Source organism: Neopsephotus bourkii, unplaced genomic scaffold (assembly GCF_033783945.1).
Source record: "Neopsephotus bourkii isolate Nb327-2 ecotype Australia unplaced genomic scaffold, CSIRO-AGI_Nbou_v1 NB_1760, whole genome shotgun sequence".
NCBI classification, from domain to species: Eukaryota; Metazoa; Chordata; class Aves; order Psittaciformes; family Psittacidae; genus Neopsephotus; species Neopsephotus bourkii.
Genome location: NW_026902234.1, coordinates 9829625 through 9855806, shown reverse-complemented (window position 1 = coordinate 9855806; position 26182 = coordinate 9829625). Strand labels below are relative to the sequence as shown.

Below are 26182 nucleotides of genomic sequence, written 5' to 3'. Positions count from 1 at the left end.
TAGCTGGAGCTAATGGTCTTTAAGTCCCTTCCAACCCAAACCATTCAATGGTTTTATGATTCTATGATTTCCTATTTACTGGGTTTAAGTGGGTATTCTGGGACCCACGTGCCTGCCCGTTTTACATCTTGATGTTCTGCCTTGTGTAGTTATTGCAGATTACCCAGGATTTGTAAAACATGAAAAGTAGGAAAGGAATTATGAGGAAGTCATGCAGCTTGATGATTTCAGTCATATAAAGGCATGGCTTTAATACAACCACTTTTCTAAGAGCCTACTCAGGGGATATTGTTCTCAGAAGTACCATTTCGTAGAAAGAAGTGTTTCATCAAGGAAGTTGCTGCTATGGAAAGGACAAAAGATACAATTATAAACTGAATATACATCTATCAGAAAAGACACACACAGGCTAAGAGATCATTTGTGTCAAAATATATATTGAATTATTCCATTATATTCTATTTTAATTTTGTTTATGTATAGGGTGTGTGGTGGTTTTTTTTTTTTCTTTTCTTTTTGAGCTGAAGACTGCTCCATTCCTATTTCAGAAGGAACATGTCAGAAAAGAGACAGAGACTTGGGAAAACAGAGAACTCTTAGGCTGCTTGACATTTTAGTGGATTAGGAACAAGGCATTTGTTAGTGTAGTTGTTAGTTCCAATCTTACCATAAAGAGAGCAAGGGCACCACCTCCTGGTTTAGAAATGTATTTATTTGGGTCATGAAAGTTATTCTTCAAGTACTGCATTCAAAAACAGACAGGCCTACCAAACAAGATGTACTTCTTTAGGAAAGCTTTCTCCTGAAATCTGATCTTATGCAAGGCAATTTTAACAAATGATGTGTTTGCAGTTGCCTGTTCACACAATGAATGGTACATAGCCACAATGCTGGCCATAAATGATGGAATATGGGGTAGTTACAGATCCGTGAAAGCAAGAAAGTGTTTCACACTTCTTTTCCGCATTAGTACATGGGCTCTTCCTCACCCAGGGCACCAGACTCCAGCGTTCACAATATTCTTAAGAGATCTGATTGGTATTCGATAACCACTGAAACGTTTACTCACTGACTTAAGTAGAAATAGCATCTTTAGCATGACAATGGTTTAGGTCTTTTTATGAGCTGGAGGTCATGGAATAAATTATTATTACTATAAAAGTAAGACATCGAACTATAGTTCAAACAGGTTTTGAACATTTTCAAATTACCTGGTTTCCAAAAGGCTTCTAGTTGAGAAAACACAGGTTAGTACATGACCAGCTGCAGGGAGCAATCCCTTCACTAGCAAAAGGAACTGCATTCTTATGCACAGGTTTCATTTAGACATACATGAAGGACTTTATAAATTCAACTGTCTGGCAGTTCTGCAACAATTCAAATCAAGAAAATTAAATCCTTAGCTGACCATGAGACAAGTTGTAGAGTGCAATTAAAAAGCCTGAGCAGCAGCCTGGATCCTCTGAGAGCAGGCTGAATACTTAATTCTTCCTGGAGTCCACAATGAGTCGTCCTTAGCATAGTGTTCTCCTCTTCTTCTGAATAACAAGTGGCACTTTGGAAAACCATGCTTCAAGCTGATTAGACATAACCAGACTCTGGTACTTTGTACTATGGTAAGGGACTTTTGTGAGGATGCTAATTTATAAATAAAATGATCATTTGTCAAAACTTCCATGAGAGTAAAGAATCAGCGCCAAAGGAGGCGGCCAATTTCTATACAGAGGCCTTCCTCAGCCATTTGGCCAGACAATCCTCAAGGATTTTAAGTGCAAGTGAGCTCAGAACAGCAGCAGCAGCCTCTTCACAATTTTTGGAAAACAACATGAAACATTAACAATTTCTGTGCCTTTGCCAAGGAAAAACGTATCACAGACCATTTCCTCTCCAACCAACCAGAGCCAAGATTCACCTTGCCCACTTAACAAGCACAACTGTATGAGATACTTCAATTTTTCTCCTGTATAATTCAATTCTGCTTTGTACATGAAAATTCCAGGAAAGAGTGAAAAATGCATGTAACTTGATTGCTTCCCATGAGCTAGGATGAGGTTAGCAGATTTTTGTAACATGGTCACATCAAGCACATTTCAGTAACAGACACATAACCCCTGTTTTGTCTATTAGTACCAGTTCTCAGAAGATAGCAATAGAGGTGTTGATACAGTGTCCTGTTTTCCCCTTTGGAAGATGCTTTGTACATCTGAGAGATGTGCAAAACAAAAATAATCTAGGATTGCATCAAGCTTGTGCATTTATTGGTGGCTTATTAAAAATTAATTCATTGCTGTAAATGAATGCTAATAACAAATTAGTAAAAACTTTTTCTTTTCTTCTGCTTTTTTTTTTTTACAGAAATAGTTTTATTACAAACTTGAATTCTTAAGAAATACACATATAAGAATTTACACAAAGGCCTTGGCATTTGTAAAGAATCCTTTGGTATTTGCATGGTAATAGGCTCTAAAACACTTTTGGACACAGATGTGCTCAAACAATGATATAATTGCATAGAAATTCTTTAGAATTATTTCTGAGGCCACTTTGAAGATTTTTTTGGCACAATATTAACAAAATTAAGGCCTTATGCTTTTCAAAATCAAGTCATTCAGTGTGTGAGTAGTGTTTAAAACCCTGAAAAATATTAAATACAGAATAAAGACTATAAGCTTAAAGCAGGATTTACTATAATAAACACAAATAGCTGTTAACCTGGGTTCAGTCTCTGCAACTTCAGCATTGAAATGGCCTATTGTAAAATGAACACTTCACATCATATTTTGGCATTAAACACCTAATTTATGACACTGAAAAGAAGAAATCTTTGGCAAGCTTCTTTTTGAAATGATAAATTCAGAGCTTGATTTGCCTAACGGTCGATATCTATATAAATTACTAAAATATTTATTTATTTTTTTTTTTACCATTGCTGGATCATTCTTTATTCCACAGGAAAGTTTGTTCTACTGCATAAAGAAGCTGCATAGTACCAACATGGCAGAAACACTTAACTCGCCTATTTGGGAAACCAATTGGCAATCTCTTACAGCTGTAGTCCTGTTAAAACCAACAGCACTAAAGACTACAAACAGAAGCAAAGGTTTGCAGGATGGCACTCTATGTTGTGAAAAGATGGTTACATGTTGCTTAACCACAGTCTGTGATCCCAAAACTCTTTTTTACATTAGTATTGCTTTGTACAGGAACAATAAGTACATACCCAAGAGTCTGGGATTTTGAGACACCTAGATAATGGTAACAACAAACTTATCTGGGGAAGAAAAATGTATCTAAATATATAATACAAAAATGAGAAAGGGGGGTCAAACAGTATATGGCAGAACTGCATACCTCCTAGCACCTTTGCATTTTTTCTGGATAAATGCTGACTTTTTATTCTATCAGTGCATTGCATTTATATAAAAAATACATATATTTTGATCAAAAGTGCCATTTGGCATGTCAACGTTTGAAGCTTATCTTTGTTGTCTCTTTTCTTCTTCAGCAAGGACAGGGCCAGTAAAGCAGTGTGTGTTAGTTATGCAAGTTCCTAAAAGGCACTTTACTGTTTTCATATTGGACAACAATGAGGTACATATGATATATGTCTAGGCTTCATTGCTGTTAAACGAATAGCACCATATTGTGTGAAATTAGTTGAAATTCAAAAGTCATTATGTTTTTCTCATACAGACTTGACAACGGCTAACATTTGAGCGCAGATCCCCTGCTTTCAAAGTTGAGGGAGTAGGTTTCCTATTAAAAAAAAAGAAATAAAAAGACCCATTAGCAATTGTTGATATCAACAGTCAGTTTTCAAGTTTAGAACTGGCAACACAAACTTTGCATGGAGCCAAGTGCCTCTTTAAGGTGTGCTGAATCAAGAAGATGTCCTGAAGTTCTCCAATGTATATTCACTTTTGGTCACAAACTGTCATAAGATTAGTCTTAAACATCGTCCACTTCCAGTTTAGAATTCATTACTGTAACAAGGCTTCATATTTTCCTAACCAGAAGACGCTACCTGTTTAATCAGCAATTTAAGAACATGCTGGAATTTAGGTAGTAGAAAAAAAATAGGCAAAGAAACTGAAGACATTTGACTCTTCATGAGTTTCTGCTAACTTGTGACTACATAAAAGTGAAAAGCCAGAAGACAAAGTAAGTGATATACTATGGAAAAGACAAATCAAAATATTTTACTTTCTAATCTATCATAAGGAGTTACTCCTAGCAGCTTGAAATAAAGTGCTTTCAGGCACAAGTGTGTTTAAATTTAACACTTTTTTTTTCAAAAAAGATGGTGAATTTATAGGAAAATGATGAGTATTTGTGAATCATGATGGCAGGACAGGTCCCCTGATCTGAAATCATTTTATTAATTTGAAATACAGTTTGTCTCCAGAAAAGGGTATGAAGTTGACAGGTCTCTGGATAGGACTCAATGAATACAGTGCTGACTCCTCTGAATTTTCCTCTGACCAGCTTTCCTCTTTTCTAGGGAGTCAGTGTTTACCCCAGTGTAAGCAAATGGGCAAATGGACTCTTTCAGTAGGTTTTCTGGTTGATGAGGTTATCACAGCCCCAGTGATAATCACTCCCAGTGCTCAATTTTTCTACTCAGTTGACAGCTATCTCATAGACACATAGTCAAAACCGGCTAAGCAACCCGATTCATTCTGAATGAGACAGGCTGAGAAGCATTCATAGATCTAGGAGACACGAAGAGATGAAGGATACCAGATGAAGGGTACCAGGAGCAACAGGCTGGACTGCTGCAGAACACGGTGCTTGCCAGCATTCCAGAGGAATGTCTGCCCATCGGGTAAACTGTGCAGACCTGGGAACTGGTCTATATGCTAACATAATAGTAAAACTCATACGGCAGAAATTAAGACTGTGTTGAAAAATACTTATGTGTAGGAGACCAGAACAAAGCCTACTACCACTTAATTCCTGAAATCAGAACTGCAGCAGGACTGAAGAAATACCTAAAGCCTCTGCCTTCAGCTGCATTTTACTCAGACATACTTCCTCCAATATTAGGGGAAAGTGAATAATTGTGCAGCTCACTTAGTTCAACACTTGTGCAAATTTCAAGTGGTTATATTATGTGTTAACATTCACCAGGCAGAATGCTGTATTCTAACTTAATTTTGACCAGTATGTCAGCCTACCCCAGTTACAACTCCATGAATACAATCCAACATAGTGGAAATGCAAACACTGTTAGATTACTCTGAAAAGCAAAATCCAGGTACAAACAACACTAAAGGAAGATACAGTCATTAATTTCCTCAAAAGCTATTACAATTTCTTTTGTTACGAAAATCATTAACTGCATATACTAACGAGGTTGGGGTGCAACCCATCCTTGAACCATGTATTACATTCAAACAATACTTCTCTTATTCACAGACATGGCTTGACTGAATCTCAAATACTGATAAATAAATCATGAACTTACTTGAACATCTCATTCCTTTCTATAGTGGCAAGCCAGAAGCTGTAAGCATTTGCATAATAATTGCAGGTGCCCCGGCCATGGCATTCAATGAAGGGAGCGCTGCGAAACTCCTCTAGGCAGGAACCAGGAGACGCCAGGGCCTGGCCAGAACCCTCCGCACCAGCACTGGTATGCTAGAAAAATGCAAAAGCATCAGTCAGAGAACTACTAGTTTAAGGAGAAGCAAGAAGGTGGAGCTGAAGGAACCAGAGGTGGCATTAGGTTCTTTCACTTAATGGCAAGACAACACACCAACAAAATCAACTTCAGGACACCTGTAGGCACAGAAATCCTACAAGACTATTAGGAGGACCCAAGCTACCTCTGCTAGCAACAGGCCAAGGACAGCTTTCTGCCCAAAAGGCATACAGACTGGTACTGTTTATATTTGAATAGCTTTACCCAGTTCCTGTCCCACATCACAGTGGCCTCTCTCCTATTGCCAACTGGTAAGAGCTCTGAATCCATGTTATTTCTCAGACCATGCCCAGGCTTTGCCTGGGAGAGTGCCTCTTGACACAGGCTGTGAGCATGACATTGCTGTCAGGCATGCTAAAAAAACACTATGAAGGACTAACAGAGCAGCTCTTCCAGGCCACTCTTTAGCACTATTTATTTTACTAGTATAGATACAGGTAAAGAAACTGGATAAAAGGTCAAAAATGCCATTTGAAAACTGAAGGCCTACTCATTAAAAAAATGGGAAGAGGACAAACAGTGACATGCTACCACTCTAGGAAGCTAGTGCAACATAAATGTAAAAGGACAATGGAAAATTGTGCTTATCTCTTCATTTATTCAGCACTTGGATTCTGTCCTGGAGCTGCAAACGAGCCAGCAAGTTGTGTGCATTTCCCCAGAAGTGAACAACTAATTGCCACGGTATCATTCTCATTTAGTAATTAGCCAGAATCTTTATTAATGACACCAGAAAGGATAGAGGTCTAATGCCCTCCTAAAGCACAGTCAGATATTAACTTTCTCAGAGCAGGAGTGTAGATAAAATGCTGAAACAAATGCTTTTCTTCAGCTCAGAGTATGCCCCAGTGCACTCACCATGACAAAGGAGTAACCAATCCAAAGTGAACTCCAGCCTTCAGGACACGGTGGTATTTGAATTGTTTGACTGTGAACAGCTATTACCATAGCAGGAGCTTCACACACAGAACATCTAGAAAGACCAAGGCGTGAATGAGCTACATGCACTGGAGGATTAATATTACTTATTTTTTTAGAATTTACTTTCTTAAAGAGATCTTGTATTAGAAAATGTTGTCACTTTCAGAAAAAAAAAGAAAATTAAAATGTTTCATTTAGAAAAACAACCATTTTTCTATTTTGGGACAGTTTAAGTCTTATTCCTATTAGCCTTCCTATGAGCAAAGAACAAGAGACCTCTTATCTGAATATTTAAGTATTTTCTAGTCCCATTTGTATTGCAGTTTCTAATAGTGCTCAATGTCATGAATATGAGAGACAAACGTTATAACTCAGCAAGTATCAATTAAAAGCGGTCCACTGTGATCAGAGTGGAGTCATAGCAATTCACCATCCTAAAACATAGCTCTGAGTGACTTCCAGAGAGAAAGCAATCTCTCTGGAAAATGTCTTACAAGGCTAATCTAATCTAATGCAGACTCTTCCCAATAAGTGGCTTTTATTTACAGTGGTGTGTTTATCTCCACTAAGAGATTTTTTAGCAAAGTAACTGAACAATGAATCTGAAAGCAACTCTCCAGAAAGATGTGCAGCACCAGTTTACTTCAAATTCATTGTGTCTCAGAACTGCTATGTTACTGAATAATCCACTGACCAATCATGCCTTCACAGGAGAAACATAACAAATGTGAGCTGAGCTGGAAATTTAATATGGGAGCTGGTAATAAAGAATTTGGTAGCTAAAATCCATTTTTTTTTTAATAACGCCTAAACTGGCTACTGCAGTTAGCAATGATGAAAATAATTCAAAACAGAACTAAACAGTCTGATTCTGTTTATCAGAGGAGTGGAAAGAATCAAGTGCAAAATGGATTAAGTTGGATACTGGAAAATGTACAGAAGCAAAGGAATCCAGAATTAAAGCCCTCTATTTCTGATTTGTGAAGACTGCTTTCATACCTACTGCCTTCATCTTCAGTGCAGAAGCGAGAGAGTTATTTTGAGAAACACATTGATGAAAGAGTAAGTTAAAAGAAGAATGTAAAGGTGCTCCTGTTCCCAGAGCTCTGCTTTGCTTCAAGAGATTTCTGGTATTTCAGTGGAAGGTCTTACATGAAAAGGAGTCCCATGACCCAAGGCTGCAAGTGACACTTCTACACCTTTTCAACTTTTGGACAGGGAAGGCTGCTGGTTTAAAAACCTCAACTAATAAAATAAATGGAAAGAATAGCCTTCTCAGATTCCTTGCTGGTTTTAAAAATGTGTACTACAATTATCTCACTCTCTGTTATGGTTAAAAGATGAAAACACACACATATACTTTTTTATGGTGCAAAAGCTACTCTATCTGCATAAGGTAAGGCAAACTGTTGGTGGGTACCTCCTTGAGAAAGAGTTTCATAAGTGACTGTGAAAGGCTACTTTGGGTGCTTGATAGGGAATGCATAAAAGCAACATGAATTTCAGAGGTTGTCCATTTGAATTTTGCTGCAAGTCAAGCCCCTTCCTTTCACATCCAATGAACAACCAAAAAAATAAGACCAACAAAAACTATAGCCTGTCTTGAGAGTTTTGCCCTCAATCTGCTTACTCATTTTCAAGGCACACCAATTTCTATGGCACTAAGCCGAAAATGGAGTACAGAGTACAAGACACAAGATGGATTCTATTATGCAAAATAAATATCAAATGTTTTGCAGTAGAGACAAATAGTTTTTGAACATACCAAGATGTCAAGTCTACAACCCACTGATAACTTGAATTGTCCTTTCTCCTGCGTGGTTTATACAGACCCAAGAAAACAATAACAGCAATCTCCACTCCCATTCACTTTACATGGCGGAAGAGGGATCAGCAAGAGCTGATACAGATTAGAAGCAATGATAGGAATCAGAGTAATGCCTATATCTAACAATTATCAATTAAGCTATAGATTGGATATTCCTTGTCAGATTCTTATCTAATGACAGTGGCACAGTTCACCACACTCTTCTCACACCTCTGCCTTCAGCAGTGGGTATATTATGCCAGGATAGTTTTTGCTAGAGGTCTTGAAATTTAAAATGGACCAAAAGTTTGACATGTTGGATTGATGCAGAACAGTTACGTGCCACAGTTTATGCTAGCTAAGAATCTGAATTATAAAAAAAAAAAGATGATTGATTTTGCAACTGTTTCCTTTAATTCACACAATAGTTGTATTCAAGCAGTGTTGCCAAAACAATGGAAGAAGTCCGGCAGCCTAATGAATGATAAAAATGCTCCCATTTTCAAACAAAAGAAAATTGAGCCCTGAAAAGCTTCTAGCTATGGCTAATAAAAAAACCAGAAGTGTTTTGGACAAGAATTGTGAATAAATTCAAAACTTTTTCTCATTCAAAGTACATCATAACTTTTACAAACAACATTTCAATGTAAATCTTTTCATTTGCATTAGACTCAAAATAAACTACTTTATTTGTTTGGGTTTCTCGCCAAATGGATTTATTTTTGATCAAAGTCTAAACTGAGAACATGCACATTTTGAAACACTTCATCAAAGGAACTCAAACTTTAAATTTAAAGGCAGGAAATGAAAATGTACAGATTAAAAGCCTTTCCCAAAAAAATAATGTACCATACGCACTTTTGACAGGCTTCTTCATTTTACAAACACAGCAGAACTAAAACTGTACCTGCTGATGAATGGTCTGATACTATCACCAGTGATAGGAGCCATACTCATTGGCATGGGTTCAGGAGTGGATAGCCAGTAGGAATAGTCATTCCTTGATGCAAAGTTACATACGTTGTTGATATTGCAGAATAAGAAAGGCATGGTACTAAATTTACGAAGACAGCTTCCCGCCGTGCCTGAAATGTCAAGTGAAAGGTTCCTTGTTAACCCATTTTTGTTGAACCATTCCCAACTGCCAAGCAAAGATTTCCAGGAGCAGGTAAAAAAGCAGATTTCACTTGTTCTGGAGAGACCAGTTCTCTCGGAGGAAGTGACTTCTCTTCCTAAGGAGGGAACAGGGCAAGGCAAGGAGTAGCCTAGTCTTGCCTGTAGAATTATGGAGTAACTTAGGTTGGAACAGGCCTCTGTAAGTCACCTATCCCAAGCCCCTACCAGTTAGAACAGGTGCTTGGGTCCACAACTGTCTTACAATTGCCAAACAGAGGGGAAGAATCATTTCCTTCCATCTGCTGATTGCACTCTTTTCAATAGAGGCCAGTAAGTTGGGCAAGAGGGAATAGGTAGTTGTTGTTGCAAGGGCACATGGATAATTCACACTCAGTGTTGCTTACCAGGACTCCCAAGTCTTTTTCTGCAAAGCAGCTTTCTAGCAGCAGTCTGTACTGCTGCCACTGGAAGCATAGTACCCAGCCTATTCTGTTGCACAAGGTTATTTTGTTCTAGGTGTACCCCTTTGCATCTGCCTTTCCTAAGCTCTGTTAGGTTCTCAGCCCTTTTCTCCAGCTTGGCCAGATCCTTCTGAATGGCAGCTGTGTCCACTAGGGAATCGACTGTTCCTCCCAGTCTGGCATTACACATTACAAACTTGCTGAAAGTGCATTTACCCATGTCATTAATAAAATCATTGAGCTGCATTTGCCCAGTACTAATTCCTGAGAGATATCACTAATCAACAAGCACCACTCAGGCTTTGCACATCTGATCACATCCCTCTGAACCTGATGGACCCATCAATTTTCCACTGACCTTATCATCTACTTAGCCAACCCATGTCTCTCTAATTTGACTACAAAGATACTATGGATGACCACATCAAAGGCTTTGACAAAGACTTTCTTAGGTAAACTGGCACTGTTTCCACTATATACCAAACCATTATTTGTACCAACCTAGAAGGCATAATAAACTACCAGCTAGCCCAGAGTAATTTTACAGGTTTGTTCAATACAGTTCTATAAATGAAAGAAACATTTGGTTTGTAATTAATTCTAATTAAATTTTAATCTGTTCTCTACTTACCCAGATCTTGGCCATGTGCTCTTTCATTGCCTTGTACATAAAGCAAGGAGTAGCCATGGTAAATTAGCCTTGTTCCAAATGGACATGCTGGTTCTTCAGTGGTTTGACTGTGTCTGGTAACAAGGAAGCCGTGAGCGACAGATGGCGCACCCGGTGGGCCCATAGCCCCAGGCAAACCTTCAGGGCCAGGTGGACCAGGGAATCCTCTGGGCCCTACAATACAGAGAGTCTCCTTTTAACTCTCGGACAGCAGTACTCTGCCTATATAACTAAATAAGGTAAATTAGACACATTCACACCTAGTCTCCTATGTGATTTTTATATGAAGGAATCAAGTCTTTGAAGAACTCATGGATTTACCTGGGGGACCATAAGGACCAGCTTCTCCTTTTTGCCCAGGTTTACCATCAAACCCTGGACTACCAGGTGGTCCAGGTACACCTGAAGGTCCTGTCACCCCTGTTGAAAAACGAGGAATAATTATTACTAGATATTACTTCCTGTTAGTTCTGACATTTTGCCTTTTTATTCAGCATAGCACAGGCACACCTCAGCATAAACTAAACTCATGCAGATTCAGTGCATATATTTCAATATCTAGAGCACATATGTGGGTTACTGCAGGCAAACTGGTTATAATAGAGAAGCACAGAGAAGTAAGAAGAGAGTGTGCTTCTAAAATAATTAGTATTCTCCTGGAATATGAAAAGGAAGGGCAGCAATCTCTTCCCCCTCTGCTTATCATATGATTCAAACTAAAACAAACCATAAAGAAGCTGCGTCAGAAACAGTGGGAAAAACAGTATTCTCTTAGCTTCTTCCCTAACAGGTTTTCAGACATACATTATGTCCTCCCTTTATCAATTTCTAGGGATGCTTTGAGTCCTACATAAACTCAGTAACTCTGACTGGGAAAAAGAAGTTAACACCATCAGCACCATAGCAACATTTCTGTGACACATGACACGCTTTAGCTAGGCACAGCTGTCATTTTCCTGATTACTCAAAAAAAGCAATATTGTGTTCACATATTGAAATGACTACAGAGAATAGTGACATCCCTTACAAGCAAACCCATGCTGCGTTCAATCACTGGGATTATTTCATAGCTATTTCTTAATGGACGGCAGTTACAAAGTTGTAACCAAACCTTCAAAAGCAATCTTCCATTATCTATTATATTAAACAGAAACAAGATATTAGTTATATTCCACTGTAATTCCCTATTATTTTCTCATAAAACAATCAAGACCAAAGATTTCCATCAGAATATTACTAGCTTAAGAACACCTCTGAGCACCTACTCACCATGCCCTGTCATTCTGAAGGACATGCGTCCTTGTGCTAGCATTTCATTTGTCTTACCCTTTGCTCCATTCTCTTATTTATTCTCTTAAACTCATTCTCTAATGATTTTAATTTTTGCAGTTTACCTTTTCTTTACAAAATTGCAATCTAGGACTATGAAACAAGCTTCCTCAGGAAGAAAGCACTTTTCACTCCAGGATCCAAGTGTTTTTCCTCATCCTTGTCTTCTCCCAGAGACAGACAGTAATTAAGTTTGGATTCAACACTGAAGACAGAAGATACCTTAACAAATACATTCTGGGGAACGGATGAGAAGTGTGTCGCCAGTCATTCTGCTTACAGCTGATCTCAGATACTGATGTGCTGACTGCAGAGTGAGAGCCTATACGAAAATCACCAGGAACACATCTGTTCCTGGGACTCTTTTGGATAAGCTCCAAAATGATGGACTCTCCTCCTCATTGCTGACACTATTTTAAGTGGCTTATAAAAAGCTATGCAATATTATATAAAAAATCTTCTAGTGTCTAGCGTACCACTGGTCTATTTTTACATTACTTAAAATGTGTTTCTACTTCAAGTTTGAGACTCTCACCTTGCTGCCCTTTGGGACCTGGAAGTCCTGGGAATCCTTTGAGACCAACTGGTCCTACAGGGCCAGGTAAGCCAGGATCGCCTTTAACAAGCTGAAACGCACCTGGTGGGCCTGGTGGGCCTTGTAAACCTGCCAAAGTTAACAGAGGAAATCACATATTTAGTATTGTACAATAAAAAGTGAGAAAACAATGTTACTTTGTAGCACCATTTAGAGTCAGAAAACAGACAAAACCTATACACACAAGATATCAGTGTGTCCAAGACTTTATACATGCATTGAGCAGGGTCATACCTGTTAAGGAGCCGAACCCAAAACCGACTGAGGGTAGAAGACAACAGAGCTCAAGGCGCAATGGGGGAAACAGCCTAGGCTGGGCCTATGCCACTGACAAGCCTCCAGTAACATATCATATGGAAAATCATATTGCTACCTCCTACATTCCCATGTCCAACCAGGAAGGACAGAGCAGGCCCACAGATGTAGCTCTGACAAGAAGCTCTGTGACCAGGGTGTGCAAACAGGGAGTAGCATCTGATGGGAGCGACATTGGCAGGTTGTGCAACGATTTTCTCAGAAGAGCTTCACACTTTGCCAGTTCCTGGGCTGCTCCCTGCTTTGCTCCCCAGTAGCCCCGACAGTCATGCCAACTGATGGCTATGCAAGCCTACCCAGAAGCTTGAGGCCTCCAGGGAATTACAATTAGAAGGATGACATCATTCAAAAGAATTACCATTTTTAGAGTGGACTATTTTTCTAAGAATTGCAAGAAGACTGTGACCTGTGGAATGAAAAAGGCATCTACAACTGCAAGGCTGTAGCTGAAACCCAAACAGAAGCACTACAGCCTATCTATGTTGATGTCTCCATCCAAACAGATCTCCCAAGGACTGAATGAAATAGCTGCAGAGACCTTAGGTTGTTTGCAGTTCCCTCAGCATGTTTGCAGATGACACCAACCTGAGTGGTGTAGTCAATAAGCTAGAAGGAAGGGATGCCATGAACCAGAACCTTGACATGCTTCAGAAATAGGCCAGTGTGAACCTCAATAAGTTCATCAATGCCAAATGCAAGGTCCGGCACCTGGGTAGGGGCAATCTCCAATATCAATACAGACTGGGGGATGAACGGACTGAGAGCAGCCCTGCAGAGGACTTGCGGATAGATGAAAAACTGGCTATGAGCCAGCAATATGTGCTCACAGCACAGAAATTCGATCATGTTCTGAGCTACATGAAAAGAAGCATGGCCAGCCGGTGGAGGGAGGTGATTTTTCCCCTCTATTCTGTTGGAATACTGCATCCAGCTCTGGGGTCACCAGTACAAGAAAGACGTGGACCTGTTGGAGCAGGTCCAGAGGAGAGCCACGACGATGATTAGAGAGGGCTGGAGCACTTCCCCTTTGAAGAAAGGCTGAGAGACCCAGGGTTATTCAGCCTGGAGAAGAGAAGACTCCAGGGAGACTTGACCGAAGCATTTCAATATATAAAGGGGGCTTAAAGAAAGATGGAGAGAGATTTTCTACCAGGGTCTATAGTCACAGGTCAAAGGGCAATGATTTTAAACAGAAAGAGGGCAGAATTAGGTTGGACTTAAGAATTTTTTTTTACAAAGAGTATGATGTGTCACTGGAACAGGTTGCCCAGGGAAGTTGTGGGCCTTGAAGTGTTCAAGGCCAGGTTGGACAGGGCTCTCAGCAACTCAGGGGGGTTGGACTAGATAACCTTTAAGGTCCATTCCTACCTAAACTATTTTATGATTCTGTGATTCAGATGTTGATACCATGATATATAGTTTAATATTCTAACTTGTGACACTGAATACAAAGGGGAAGGAGATACCATTATTAGTTACATTTTAACAACATCTGGGATAAAAAAAAGCAAGTAGGCATATTATACCTTTAGATCCAGGGAGACCTTGGTCACCTCGTTCACCCTTAAGGCCTGGGAAGCCAGGAGATCCTTTTGGACCTGAAGTCAAAGGAAATATTTACATGAAAATCCAGTATCTTCTTGATTTGGAAGGATATGTGCAGAATAATCATGTACCACCCCATGACCATGTAAAGGTCACCACCCCACCACCCATATAAAGGCCATGACTTTATTTACACAAGTAGTTTTTAACTGTTTGCAAGAACAAGATACAAACAACAGCACTAAGTAACCAAAGAAATGATGACTGAAACCAAATTTGCCTTACTTCAGTTAATAATACCTTTAAATACACTTAAAATTAACAAAGCAAGACAACAGACAAAAGGCAAAAAACCTTGAGAAAAATCTCCATGTTCTTGTATGCTTCCTCATGCAGTTTTCAATGTTCTGTTTCAGTAATTTGTAACAGTCGACATACTTTTGAGCATCTTTTTCGAGAGAGGAAGGATATGAATGTGACATCTTGACATGCTTTTTAGGAACATGGTTAATGTTCTTCTCACCTGGAACACCTGGAACTCCTGGAGGTCCCAGATCACCCTTTTGACCAATATCACCTGGTAAACCAGGACTACCCTGTATAAAAGAAAAAGTTAAATATAGTTATCCTACACTATTAAGATATGACTCTCAAATAGCCTGGATATTTTCAGAAACCTATAAAAAGCACGTTTAATGAGAGGAAAGCCATTAACTTTAAGGAATGATTATTCTCTATCATGACTGGATAAGAAGCTTCTCTTCTAGGAAAAAGCGTGACACCTTGTTCTTACTAAACTATTTTTTGCCTTACAAAGATACTAGTTCAGAATAAGGCCACACTAACAGTATAGCTAATAGAAAGGTTCTCAACCATAGACTGTATATATTGTCATGAAAAACATCAGCAAGCACAAAGCTCAGAAAATGCTAATTTCAGTTCAGTTCCACAAGGCAGTGGCTAGTCATATAATTGAATGGGGTCACTCTAGACCCTATCAGATTTGAAACCTTCTACTTTCACATGTTGAATGAAATTGAATGTGCTCAACAACTTATAATCCTCTGAAGATTTTTATTTCTCAACAGGGCTAAAATATACAAGGACTTAAACACTTCAAATACAATGTGAACTCTTCCTTCTGCCTTCACTATTATAAACTGTTCTCCTGAAATTAATGGTAACAAGTTCACTATATAGCCTCAGTTCAAGGAAAACCAAGCCCATATTTCAAAACACACTGTAAATAGTAACTTAAATGACAGTCAATTTCCTTTTCTTCTTCTGTCTGTTGCAGAGCATCTGCAAAAAGCTTGTAAGTTTAGTTTAGAGTTTCTCCCTGGCTGAAGCAATATGGCAGTGACAGTCCCCTATCTAATAAAATGTGAACACAGGTGGAGGAAAGACACAAAGTCCCTTTGCTAAGTAACCCACTGATCAGAGGTTGAAGATGTGAATTGAGTACTCAGTGAAAAATGATACCGATGGCATGAGGTTCACCTCATCATATTTGGACAGCAAAAGGGTAGACACACAGTGGAGTGATTTTTCATTTGATATATGTTAGATGTTTATACTAAGGTGAGAAGAATGGCTCCCTAAAAACTTCTCTTTCCACTGACTATAAAGGGAGATAACTTGCTCAAAAATGGATGTCAATAATGAGTCTACTGAAGTTAAACAAAAGAAATGCTACTGCTGAAGCAGTGAAGAGAGGTATTAATGAAGTAAGGTTCCCTAGTTTCCTTCAGCCACACAGTCGTAGTACATAGGATTGTTTAAAGAAATAGTCCTCTCTTTGTATCATAACATGTGAGCTTCTCTAGCACAGAACAGGAGGGCTAACATTCATTCAGAAGACAGCCATTAGTCAGAGAATCTCACTATAAGAGGGTTTTTTTAATAGCCTCTTTTTTTTTAGGTTATAATTATAAAATGTAATAATTTATAAGAAAAGTTTATTGGAAGATTTCCACAAAATACATTTTCCACAACAGTATGCAGATTCCTGAACTTTTCCCCCTCCCACTATATATAGCTTGGCAAACAACATTTTGTTTTGGATCTGTTCCAAACAAAAGAAAACTATTTCAGTTCATTAAAATTATGAAAGCGTTTCTTTTCTCATTTCAACTTTAAAATGCACAGAAAACCCATGGGATTTGTATTTCATGCTCTGATCTCCACATTCACTTTTTTTTAAATTGGATTTCTGGACAGGCTGTGTCACCCATGTTGTAACAAAATCTCCTTTGTGATATAGGTTACCATGTACCTGGAGACCAATACAAGCAAATGAACTGTAATCAGGGCAGGAGCCTGTCACACTGGGGAGCATGAAGACATTAGAAATCCATCATAGTATATATCACCAGAGGAAGTTTAATATTGAAATAACTCTCACTGGAGCATTTCACACTGACTTAACAACCCAATACATTGTGGCACAAGGACAGCAAAGCATTTTCTTCTGATTGAAAGCACAGAGTCAAAATCCTTTGGCATTTCCCATTCTTCAGAAACAGTCTTGGACTGGAATAACGACCCATGAAAACTTTAGAATTTTCTGGCATATAGAAACTTGGCTCTCTGCAGAAGCACTGCAAATTCTTAAAACAGTGGAAATATACTGGAACATTATTTTGAAATTTACTGCCTTGAAAGCTGGTATGGTATGGTCTCAAAGATAAAAAGATAAAGCCAAGATCTAGTGTTAGAACACTGAATCAAACCCTTAATGTCTCTACAAAGTGAATCCTGGATGCAGAAAAGGATGTAGCAGATCTTTGCATTAACAAGAATAATGTTGACATTTTAAGTCCATTATCAGTATCTTGCTTTTCACATCAGGACCTTATTCCTGAGTCTTCCTTCTCCTTGTAGGCCAGGAATTGATTAGTCATATCTGCCTACTTTCTTATTCCTTCTTCTATAAATTTTATTATTATTATTTTCTTAGTAGGAAAGAGGAAATCAAAAGTTAAAATATAGACATATTTTTCAGTGTGGAAAAAGGCAGCAGACAGTCTAAGTGAAAGAGTATAGAAGACCAGCTATTCTAGGTAACTGTCCTATTCTACTTTATTTTCCCTAATATACACTAAAGGGACTGGTTTACACTAGGGAAAATGAATAATATATACCAACAATGTATTAATAGCATTGCCTGTTTGTATTTCTAAATCAGCAGCTATATTTCATCACTGACAGTACCAAAAGTGCACTTTATTTGAAAGGTTTCATAACAAACCCAAACAATTCAGGTATTTTCAGAAGGCAATTTATCGTGAAATATGAAAACTTTAAAATTAACTACTAATGCATTTGCAGGATTTATGGAAGTGCTGCAGCCATCCTGTACTGTTAATACACTATAAATTATATTCTGGGTGCTGTATGTTCCCACTCACTATCTATAAATTTCTATTAAGTTCATTAGCTCACTGGGGCTTATTGGTAAGCAGCCTTTAAAAGGAGAGAATTGAAATGTTTTCAAACTGACTTCACGTCATCAGCAGGGAGTCCCAAAGGCACTTTAAGCATAAAGTATCGTTATTTTGAACATGAAACATCTATGATTAATATATCCATTAATTACAAGAACCAGCTTTCAGAAAATCTGGAGTGTACTGAAAGTAACTTACTGGCAGTCCCTGGAAACCCAGATCACCTTTGACTCCTGGACTCCCAGGAGTCCCAGGCCAGCCATTGCTCCCCTGCTCTCCTTTGGCCCCTTTCAGACCTGGGGGTCCTGGTGGCCCTGTTGGACCTGGTAAACCTACAAACCAGAAGAGACTATTTAGTGGCAAAATTCATTCAAAGAAGTACCTGATGAAGGACAAGCTGTTTCAATCTACAAATGGGCATAATCAAAGTAATTATCATGACATTTCAGGAAAATAAGAAGGAGAATCTGTTGCAGTGATGTCCACATGACTCCCCATCCCATCATTTATCAGCCTGTGGCTGACAGAAAATACTTGAGAGCTTTCTGTATGTGCAAAACAGATGATATGTTTTCAGGTATGCAAGTGGTAGAGACATACTGCAGCTCTTCTCTACTCTCCTCCTTATCCTCTAGCACAGAGCCATTCACTGTCAAAATAAGGTCACACTGGCCTGTTTTTAAACATGTTAAGACTCCAGGATATAGGAACATATACCTATAGAAGCCTTAAAATAGTAAATAAAGCCCAGAAGGAAACATGGAAATGGGAGGCACTTTTCTCAGCATTAGAAGAAAGACTTCTGGATAAAACCAACTGCCTAAGGACATGAAATCAGCCTGCTCTAGGACATAATGCCAATATGAAGGGGACTTTTCTCTGACCTGTGAGAAGAGGATATAACAAGTATATGCAATATTTATTATACTATTAATTAATTAGTTGAGCTTTGATTAACAGCAGTACATTAACACCAAAGATAAAAGAATTACCTGGAAGGCCCGGTTGGCCTTGGGGTCCTCTGTCTCCTTTAGGGCCCTCAATTGCACTTCCTGGTAGTCCAGGAAAACCTTGGCTGCCCTTAGGGCCTGGTGGACCAGCATACCCTGGTTCTCCTTTCAGGCCTGGGATCCCCGGACTTCCTGGGGATCCTGGAAAGCCCACATCACCTTTTGCACCTAAGATTTAAAAAAAACCCAAACAACCCACAGATAAAACATGATTAGAGAAAAGATCACAATTACTGAAATCTTCTGCCTTATTACCCACTCACAGTAAGCTTTATTCCTTAAGAAAATATTGACCTTGCCTTTATACATTTGTATAAAAATGCAAAACTTTGGAAAATTATTTTCCACATTATGACATAAAGCATAAGGAAAAGACTAGTCTGACTGACACCTTTTCTTAGCTAAACTGATCACTGGCTATTTTAAACCACTCTAAAAATAGATAAACATTCAGCATCTCTCTATCAGTCTTTCCAATAGGAATATAAAGCCCTCAAACCCTTACTCTGCTACAGTTATTATTGTCATAGATGAGTAATGGATATTTTCCTTGACTAAGCACAAAAGGACTTGATCCTGGAGGAAAATGGAATGTTCTTTTTACTAACATCTAGATTTAGACACATAGTCCTTACTTTAAGGCTTGTACAAACAGGTAAAATTTGCAATTCAGTCCATGATTAAAAAGAATATAGATTAGCTGGTATAAGTACAATAATAAGACAAATAAAATGTATAGAGAAAAATATCCCTGTCTTTTTGCCTAAACAGAACAAGGACTTTAAATCCTGGACTTACTTATTTTCAAGTACAATACATTTGGAACACAAATGATGGCAGCTGGATATCTATTTACTCTGAACCCAGATATTTTTAAATGAGCTGTGCTGACAAAATGAGATGGATAAGGTGAGAAAAGTGCTCTTATAATCTAGCATTCCTCATGCCTTACTGAGCCATGATTAGAAAATATCTACTTATTAAGTAAGTTCCCTAATATCAGGCTTTCTCAGTAATTAATGGCTGTTAATTGCTCTAAGATGGTAATTTAATTAAAATTCTGGTTTACCACTTCTGATTGTCCACACAAGTTTCCTGTATTTACAGGGAGAATGAGTGAGGTAGGGTATTGGAATTTCAAGCTATGTAAGTTATAAAAAATCTGCCATGTCGTGTTTATGTCATAAATGGGCCAGTTCAATCTTTTTGTTTTCTGGATTTTAAAAATTGAAAACTCTTTAATCGTACACAATTTCCTTTATCAGTAGCAGTTTGATATTTCTTCAAACAGTTTCTTCTGATATTGCAGCCCAGTGTCTAGGACGTACTTATTTCACCAAATGGAGCATGGTGCATTACAGACAGCTTGAGCAAACACTAACTCAAGCCAATCAGCTGTTTTCACATCACAGCGTAGCGTAGACACTCTTTGCAAAGACCACAAGTGGTCTTGAAATTGTGATAGCTAGTAAGTCCAGAGTCCACATAGTAATAATCTTCAGGAAGATCTGATCAGGTCTCTGCTACCTTTTGCACCTCTTCACCATGCTCCCATGCATAGCTTAGACATGCTATACCAAGCTATACAGAATAACAGTTTTAGCAATGAATAAAATAGCATGTGGGCTGCACAACAGACTCAGGTAAAAAAATCACTGCAGTATCCTGGCCATGAAACTATTATCTTTAGCTGTCTGGTGCAGACAGCCTCACTAGACTTTGATTTTTGCAAAATTAGTACAAAACCAGGAATACTTGGGAGTCAAAAGCACAGCACACAAATACATGAGTTATTTATATTACCTCATCACAGCACAGCTTGCAGTAAATTCCACACTATGAATAATTACCTATTTTAGGGCATAGCTAACTCATGTCCAAGATGCTGTCACTGCAACAGAAAGTATTTAAACCTCTCAGAGTTTCTGCCTGCTCTGAAAAGGTACAGCATGTGAAAGAATGAAGTAGAAAGTATGTCTGAATTACAGAAATATGTTTATATTATGTTGTGAGGGAAGTTTGTTACTTGTTTAAAGAAATGTTTTACCTTTATCTCCCTTTGCACCAGGAAATCCTGGAAGCCCTCTACCTGGAAGACCTGTAATAGAGAAGCAGAAAAAAATTACAAGATGGGACAGACTTAAATTTAACATGTAATGAACAAAAATTTATTAAGCAAGTATAAAATCTAAATAAATGGTTTATGCAAAAGTTTTTCAGTGCAGAGACTTTGTTATATATTGGTATTGTATCTAGGAAAATGGGTCCCATATGACTGAAAACCCTACCATAAGAAAAGTCAAGCCTGCTCCATCATTTCACAGCAAAGTTGAAGACTGAAATTAATTCCAAAACATACTAATTCTTTGAGGTATTGCCAGCTTTTGTGAAATAAATTCTTACAAGATTACACTGACTAAACACAGTTGCTCATCTAAATGATTGTCTTTACAATGATGGATGATAGTAACTTGCAAGACATCACACTAACTTTATTTTCTAAGGTTCCATTCAAAGTACCTCAAACCCAGCACACACCCCTACCAGCTACTCTTGTGTAGCCTGTCTCAGTGTATTTTTGAACCCCATAACCTTAATACGAGAGTCACAGTACCTTGTTCACCCTTTGCGCCAGCTGCACCTGGAATCCCATCATAACCTGGCTCACCCTTCTGTCCAATGGAACCAGCAGGACCTGGAAGGCCAGGTTCACCTGAAAAAAAATTTCCCATTTTTATTTCACTTTCATCAGACTTTCTATTACACCTTTTATCCCTCTAAAGAAAAACTTCACTTATTCTTTTGCTCCCACAGAGACCAAGCAGAAGCTGCATGATGATTTCACTGTGACTTTTCTTTGAGGTTACTTCTGAATTAAGTCAGTTTGAGACAGGTCTCAAGTATTACCAATTTTGATATAGCTAATTATAATGAATTTCAGTGAGTTTAAAGTGCAGGAACTCCAGCAAAGACTTGTGAACGGCACAGCCCATTTTCCAATGAGATGATGTGTCCTGCAGCCAGTAAACTAAGAACATAAGACTCCAAGTTAAACAATGTTGTTATATTCATAACAGCAATGGACTTACTCCTCTTTAACATCTGTTGAATGATGTTAGTGTGGTGATCGAGGTTTAGGCCCATGGATCAACTTTATTGTTTTTTAAATTAACTCAGAAACAAGAGAAATACCTGCTATTGCAACAACCAGTGTTGTGGAAGGTGGTAAAATGTCTTCTACAAACAGTGTAAAAGAAGTATTAGTCCCACACTACACTGACTCAGATTTAGCTGGGAAACAGAGCTGTCTTATTTTGTTTATGAACAAATGTAGCAGGAAATAGCTGAGCTAAAACAAATGTAGGATGTCACCGTATTTGTTTCAGCCACTACCTGGAGGTGAACAATAATTTAAGTAGCATTTGGTGTTTTATATTTCTTTTTTTACCTGGTTCTCCTTTTAAACCTGGAATGCCAGCTAAACCAGGAAGTCCTTTTTCACCCTTTTCTCCATGGCGGCCTGGGCTTCCTAAAGAAAAGGAAGAAGACATAGGTTTATATGCAGTATATTCCATATAAGTTTCACATGAATTTTTCATGGCAATTTATGTTTTATTAAAGCATAAAGACTTGCCTGGAAATCCTGCTATGCCAGGGGATCCTTTGGGACCTGGGGCACCCGGCATTCCAGGAATTCCTGCACTACCCTTTTCACCCTTATCTCCAGATAAACCTGGACTACCAGTTCTTCCTGGTTCTCCCTAGAAGAAGCAATACACATTATAAAATCCACACATTGATTATGAATCAGCTCGTTCTGTTAGCAATGGTACATGTCACTCCTCTGAACCATCAGACGTATAAAGAAATTTTTTCCATTTATAAACAAAGTAATTTAGGATTAAATTTGGCATGAGACTCCAATATCAGAATTACTGACTTCTATAGCAACTGCTTAATACACACATATTACTCATGAAAATGAACAGTTTTCTATGAATTATTATGACAGTTTTCACAAAGTCTCTTCCAAATTAGCCTCTTAGCTTATTGTCCTGGGTTCAGTTCAAAACAATCTTTAAGTCTTCAGTAAGTTTGCTACCAGATTGGTTTTATTTTTACAGTTGTATTACCTATAATTTCATTATTAGTGTCATTGTATAGCTAGGAAAAAGAATGTGAAACAAATGAGAATCCTGTTAGGACATTATTAGAGATTAGATTAACTTTAGAGACAGTATTAATACAGTCCTCTCTTCAGTAATATCTGAGCATTTTAGAGTTCTTTTCAGCTTCCCAGTATTTTTGTCAAAGTACAGAATTACTATTTCAGTGTGATTATTTGCTCTGTTTGTAAAAAGCCCTTTTCACTTTATTTACTTAGCATTTTTAAAACGTTTTTCCCCTCACCCATATTTCTAGCACTGTAAATTAGCCTATTCCAAAGAGACAGAATAAGCAAGAATCTTGGAGACAGTGGTCCCATCAAACAGAATGCACCTAAAGCTGCACATATGTACACCTTTCAGGTTTCTCAACGGGTATTTAAATAAGTACATCCGAAAATACGACCAACAGCGTCTTTTCAAATAAGGTATCTGGTAGAGACAGACTATTAAATCCTTAGGGGTATAAATACCTTTTCACCAGGAGACCCTGGAAAGCCAATTCCAGGAAAACCTGGTGCTCCTTTGTCTCCTTTTTCACCTTTTTGCCCAGGGAACCCTGGTGTGCCTGGTGAACCTGGTACTCCTGGGAGACCCTTTTCTCCAGGTGTTCCTAGTAAGAGAAAAGGAAAAATAGGTATATCAGAACTAGTGTCACCTTAGCACTGTTGACAATGATTTTTCAGTGTTACCTTGGTCATTCAGAGGTAGAAAAGCAATGTAACTCACTAAAAATAGGTAGTAAATTAACTTTTGAGATTCACTCAGTAAATGGGACTTTTTATGGGAAGGTAAGCTCTTCCCATAAGAGAAGATCATAATCTTGAATTCAGAGTAAACAGAGCTCTTGCTAAAAGTAAGATTTGAATAAAACTTTATGTTGATTTGAAGAATATCTAACAGGCCAACAGTAACAAAGGGACTCTGCTGTAGAAATTTTTCTGTCCCACTTTACCATTTCAGTCTTCCACCTTTGATTTCCTAAATATCTAGGCACAAGGCCATCTGAATAGAGACCAAGTTTCCGCGTTGAGATATAGGTTCTTCTCCATTCTATTCTTTACCAATCCCCTTCACAATGACCTAGACCACTACAGTCTGTAGTTAAAAGGCAGTACACACCAACACACCAAACATTTTAGAAGGTGGTAATTACACAAGAAGCTTAATGCAGTTCACATACTAGCAGAGACAGAGACAGAAAAAACAGGTATCACTTGGAAAACTGCCTGCCTGAAACAAATACACAAATCCTATAAATCCAGCTAAATGATTCTCATGTAGAAACTTAGGAAACCGTCCTATTATTTTTATATCACAATAGGATTGAAAAAGCAGTGTCCCAAAAGTCTAAAGTTCAGACATTGCAAACAGTGCAACCATTTAGTAGATCTACTCCAACAAATATCCTATACAGGTCTCATAATGTTCTATATTAATTTGTGGATAACAATAGCAGGAAATTCCCAGCAGTCAGTACCTGGCAAACCCATTTCACCAACCGATCCTTTTTGTCCTGGAACTCCTGGATCCCCTGGGAATCCTGGGGGCCCCTGATCACCTTTTGGTCCTATGGACAGCACAGAAATTAAAAGTCCCATTAATTAATGAGGTTTCAAATACCTGATGAACAGTCTCTCTGTTGCTAGCTTCAGACATACCTGGCTGTCCTGGAGTACCAGGTTCACCATCTTTCCCTGGAATTCCTGGTTCTCCATATTCCCCACGTAACCCTTTTTCTCCTGTTGGTCCATGGTCCCCTGGACACCAAGAAAGCAAACACAGTGAGGTCAGTTCTATTCTATGAAAATCTACTGTAATGCCATATAATAGTCCTTCCAGTTATTTTTTGATCACTGTTGCTTCTTTCTACTGAATAAGGAAATGGCTGAATTCAAACTTAAGATGTTGTACAGTAAAGTCACAGTTGAGTAAAACACAACTTTCCAGTTACTAAACCAGTGCTGAGGAAAGGCGGTAAACAACTACAATTTTATAGGTGTCCGTGCAAATTACAAGGCAAGTTACATCTTTAAATGAAATTGCAATTGAACATGTGTTTGAGTCAGATTAATGAGTTACTTCAGAAGTGCCAGACTCAGGTGTTAACAGAAATTATTGATTTGACTGTTCTGCTGTTGAAAAAGATACATGCAAACAACCACTTCACAGCCAGAAATCTGCTGTTCCCTCAGTCCTATCTAATATTAAAGCATCTTCATCATTTCAGAAAGCTTCACCTCTTATTTTGTAGTGTGCCTCTTATCTAGGTTTAAGGTCCATGCTTTTTGGTCATAATCCTTTCTGTTAGTGTCACATATAAGTAGAGGGCAACAGGTTACTGAAAATAGTTCATCAAGTGTTTTTTAAGGAAGCAGATTTGATTCAAAAGGTCCCAAGATGTCCAAAACTTTTATTTTCATTAAACATCACTGATCGTCTTCCATAAAAATACTGTGTCTTTTCTGCACAGTTAGTATTTTAGAAGCTTTTTAAAGCATTACTGTGATATTCATGCCTAGAGAGATGAAGGCAGATCATAAAATTATAGAGAATAACTAGATTATTCTTCTCTACTGGTACTAAATATCTTTGGGTTGAAGATGATCAGATGGGCAGAATAGCGGCAAAAATAGAAGGCTGGGATCTGCTTGGAACCTAAACTTCCACGCTGCATGAGCCAGGCCAATCCCTAGACTTTGTATGGCCAGGAAAAGGTATAGCATAGATGTTAGTAAGCACTCATTATTAGTGCTGGAGTGATGAAGTTAGAAACCAAAGAACTCAAGCATTGGAATCTCTCAGCAAAGGCTTCTTTTTATGCATGTAACCAGTGTGCCTAATTTGGATTCCTGGAAAGAAAATAAAACTAATTATCAATCAGTCAACTTCAGCAGTAGATAAGAAAGTAATGAAAAACAACCTACACGGATTTGGTTTAAAGCTTTTCATACAACCTTATATATCAAGATCAGGAACAAATGAGAAAATTTATCTAGGTGAAACCTTTATAGGCTGGGAGCCTCACCAAATACTCTTAGAGGCTGCATCTTAGCTTAGAGACAGATGCAGTCCATACTTGCTCCTGCCCTCCCTT

General features: G+C 38.3%; 1 protein-coding gene across 2 annotated transcripts in view; it reads right to left on the bottom strand.

Annotated features, from left to right (window-relative positions):
* Nucleotides 1–693: 693 nt before the first annotated feature.
* COL4A1 (collagen type IV alpha 1 chain) overlaps nt 694–26182 on the bottom strand; it is a 125623-nt gene continuing 100134 nt past the window's right edge. The window contains exons 35-52 of one of the 2 annotated variants that reach the window (XM_061377574.1): nt 24747–24845; nt 24566–24655; nt 23559–23698; nt 22550–22680; nt 22368–22444; nt 21534–21632; nt 20967–21017; nt 18902–19087; nt 18108–18241; nt 14987–15059; nt 14445–14516; nt 12544–12672; nt 11001–11099; nt 10641–10853; nt 9340–9517; nt 6563–6677; nt 5468–5640; nt 694–3756 (exon numbers count right to left, since the gene is read on the bottom strand). In XM_061377574.1, the coding sequence (XP_061233558.1) occupies nt 3675–3756; nt 5468–5640; nt 6563–6677; nt 9340–9517; nt 10641–10853; nt 11001–11099; nt 12544–12672; nt 14445–14516; nt 14987–15059; nt 18108–18241; nt 18902–19087; nt 20967–21017; nt 21534–21632; nt 22368–22444; nt 22550–22680; nt 23559–23698; nt 24566–24655; nt 24747–24845 (2141 nt within the window). In that variant the 3' untranslated portion in view covers nt 694–3674. The remainder of the gene's footprint in view (nt 3757–5467; nt 5641–6562; nt 6678–9339; nt 9518–10640; nt 10854–11000; nt 11100–12543; nt 12673–14444; nt 14517–14986; nt 15060–18107; nt 18242–18901; nt 19088–20966; nt 21018–21533; nt 21633–22367; nt 22445–22549; nt 22681–23558; nt 23699–24565; nt 24656–24746; nt 24846–26182) is intronic. The other variant, XM_061377576.1, reaches the window with a different exon arrangement.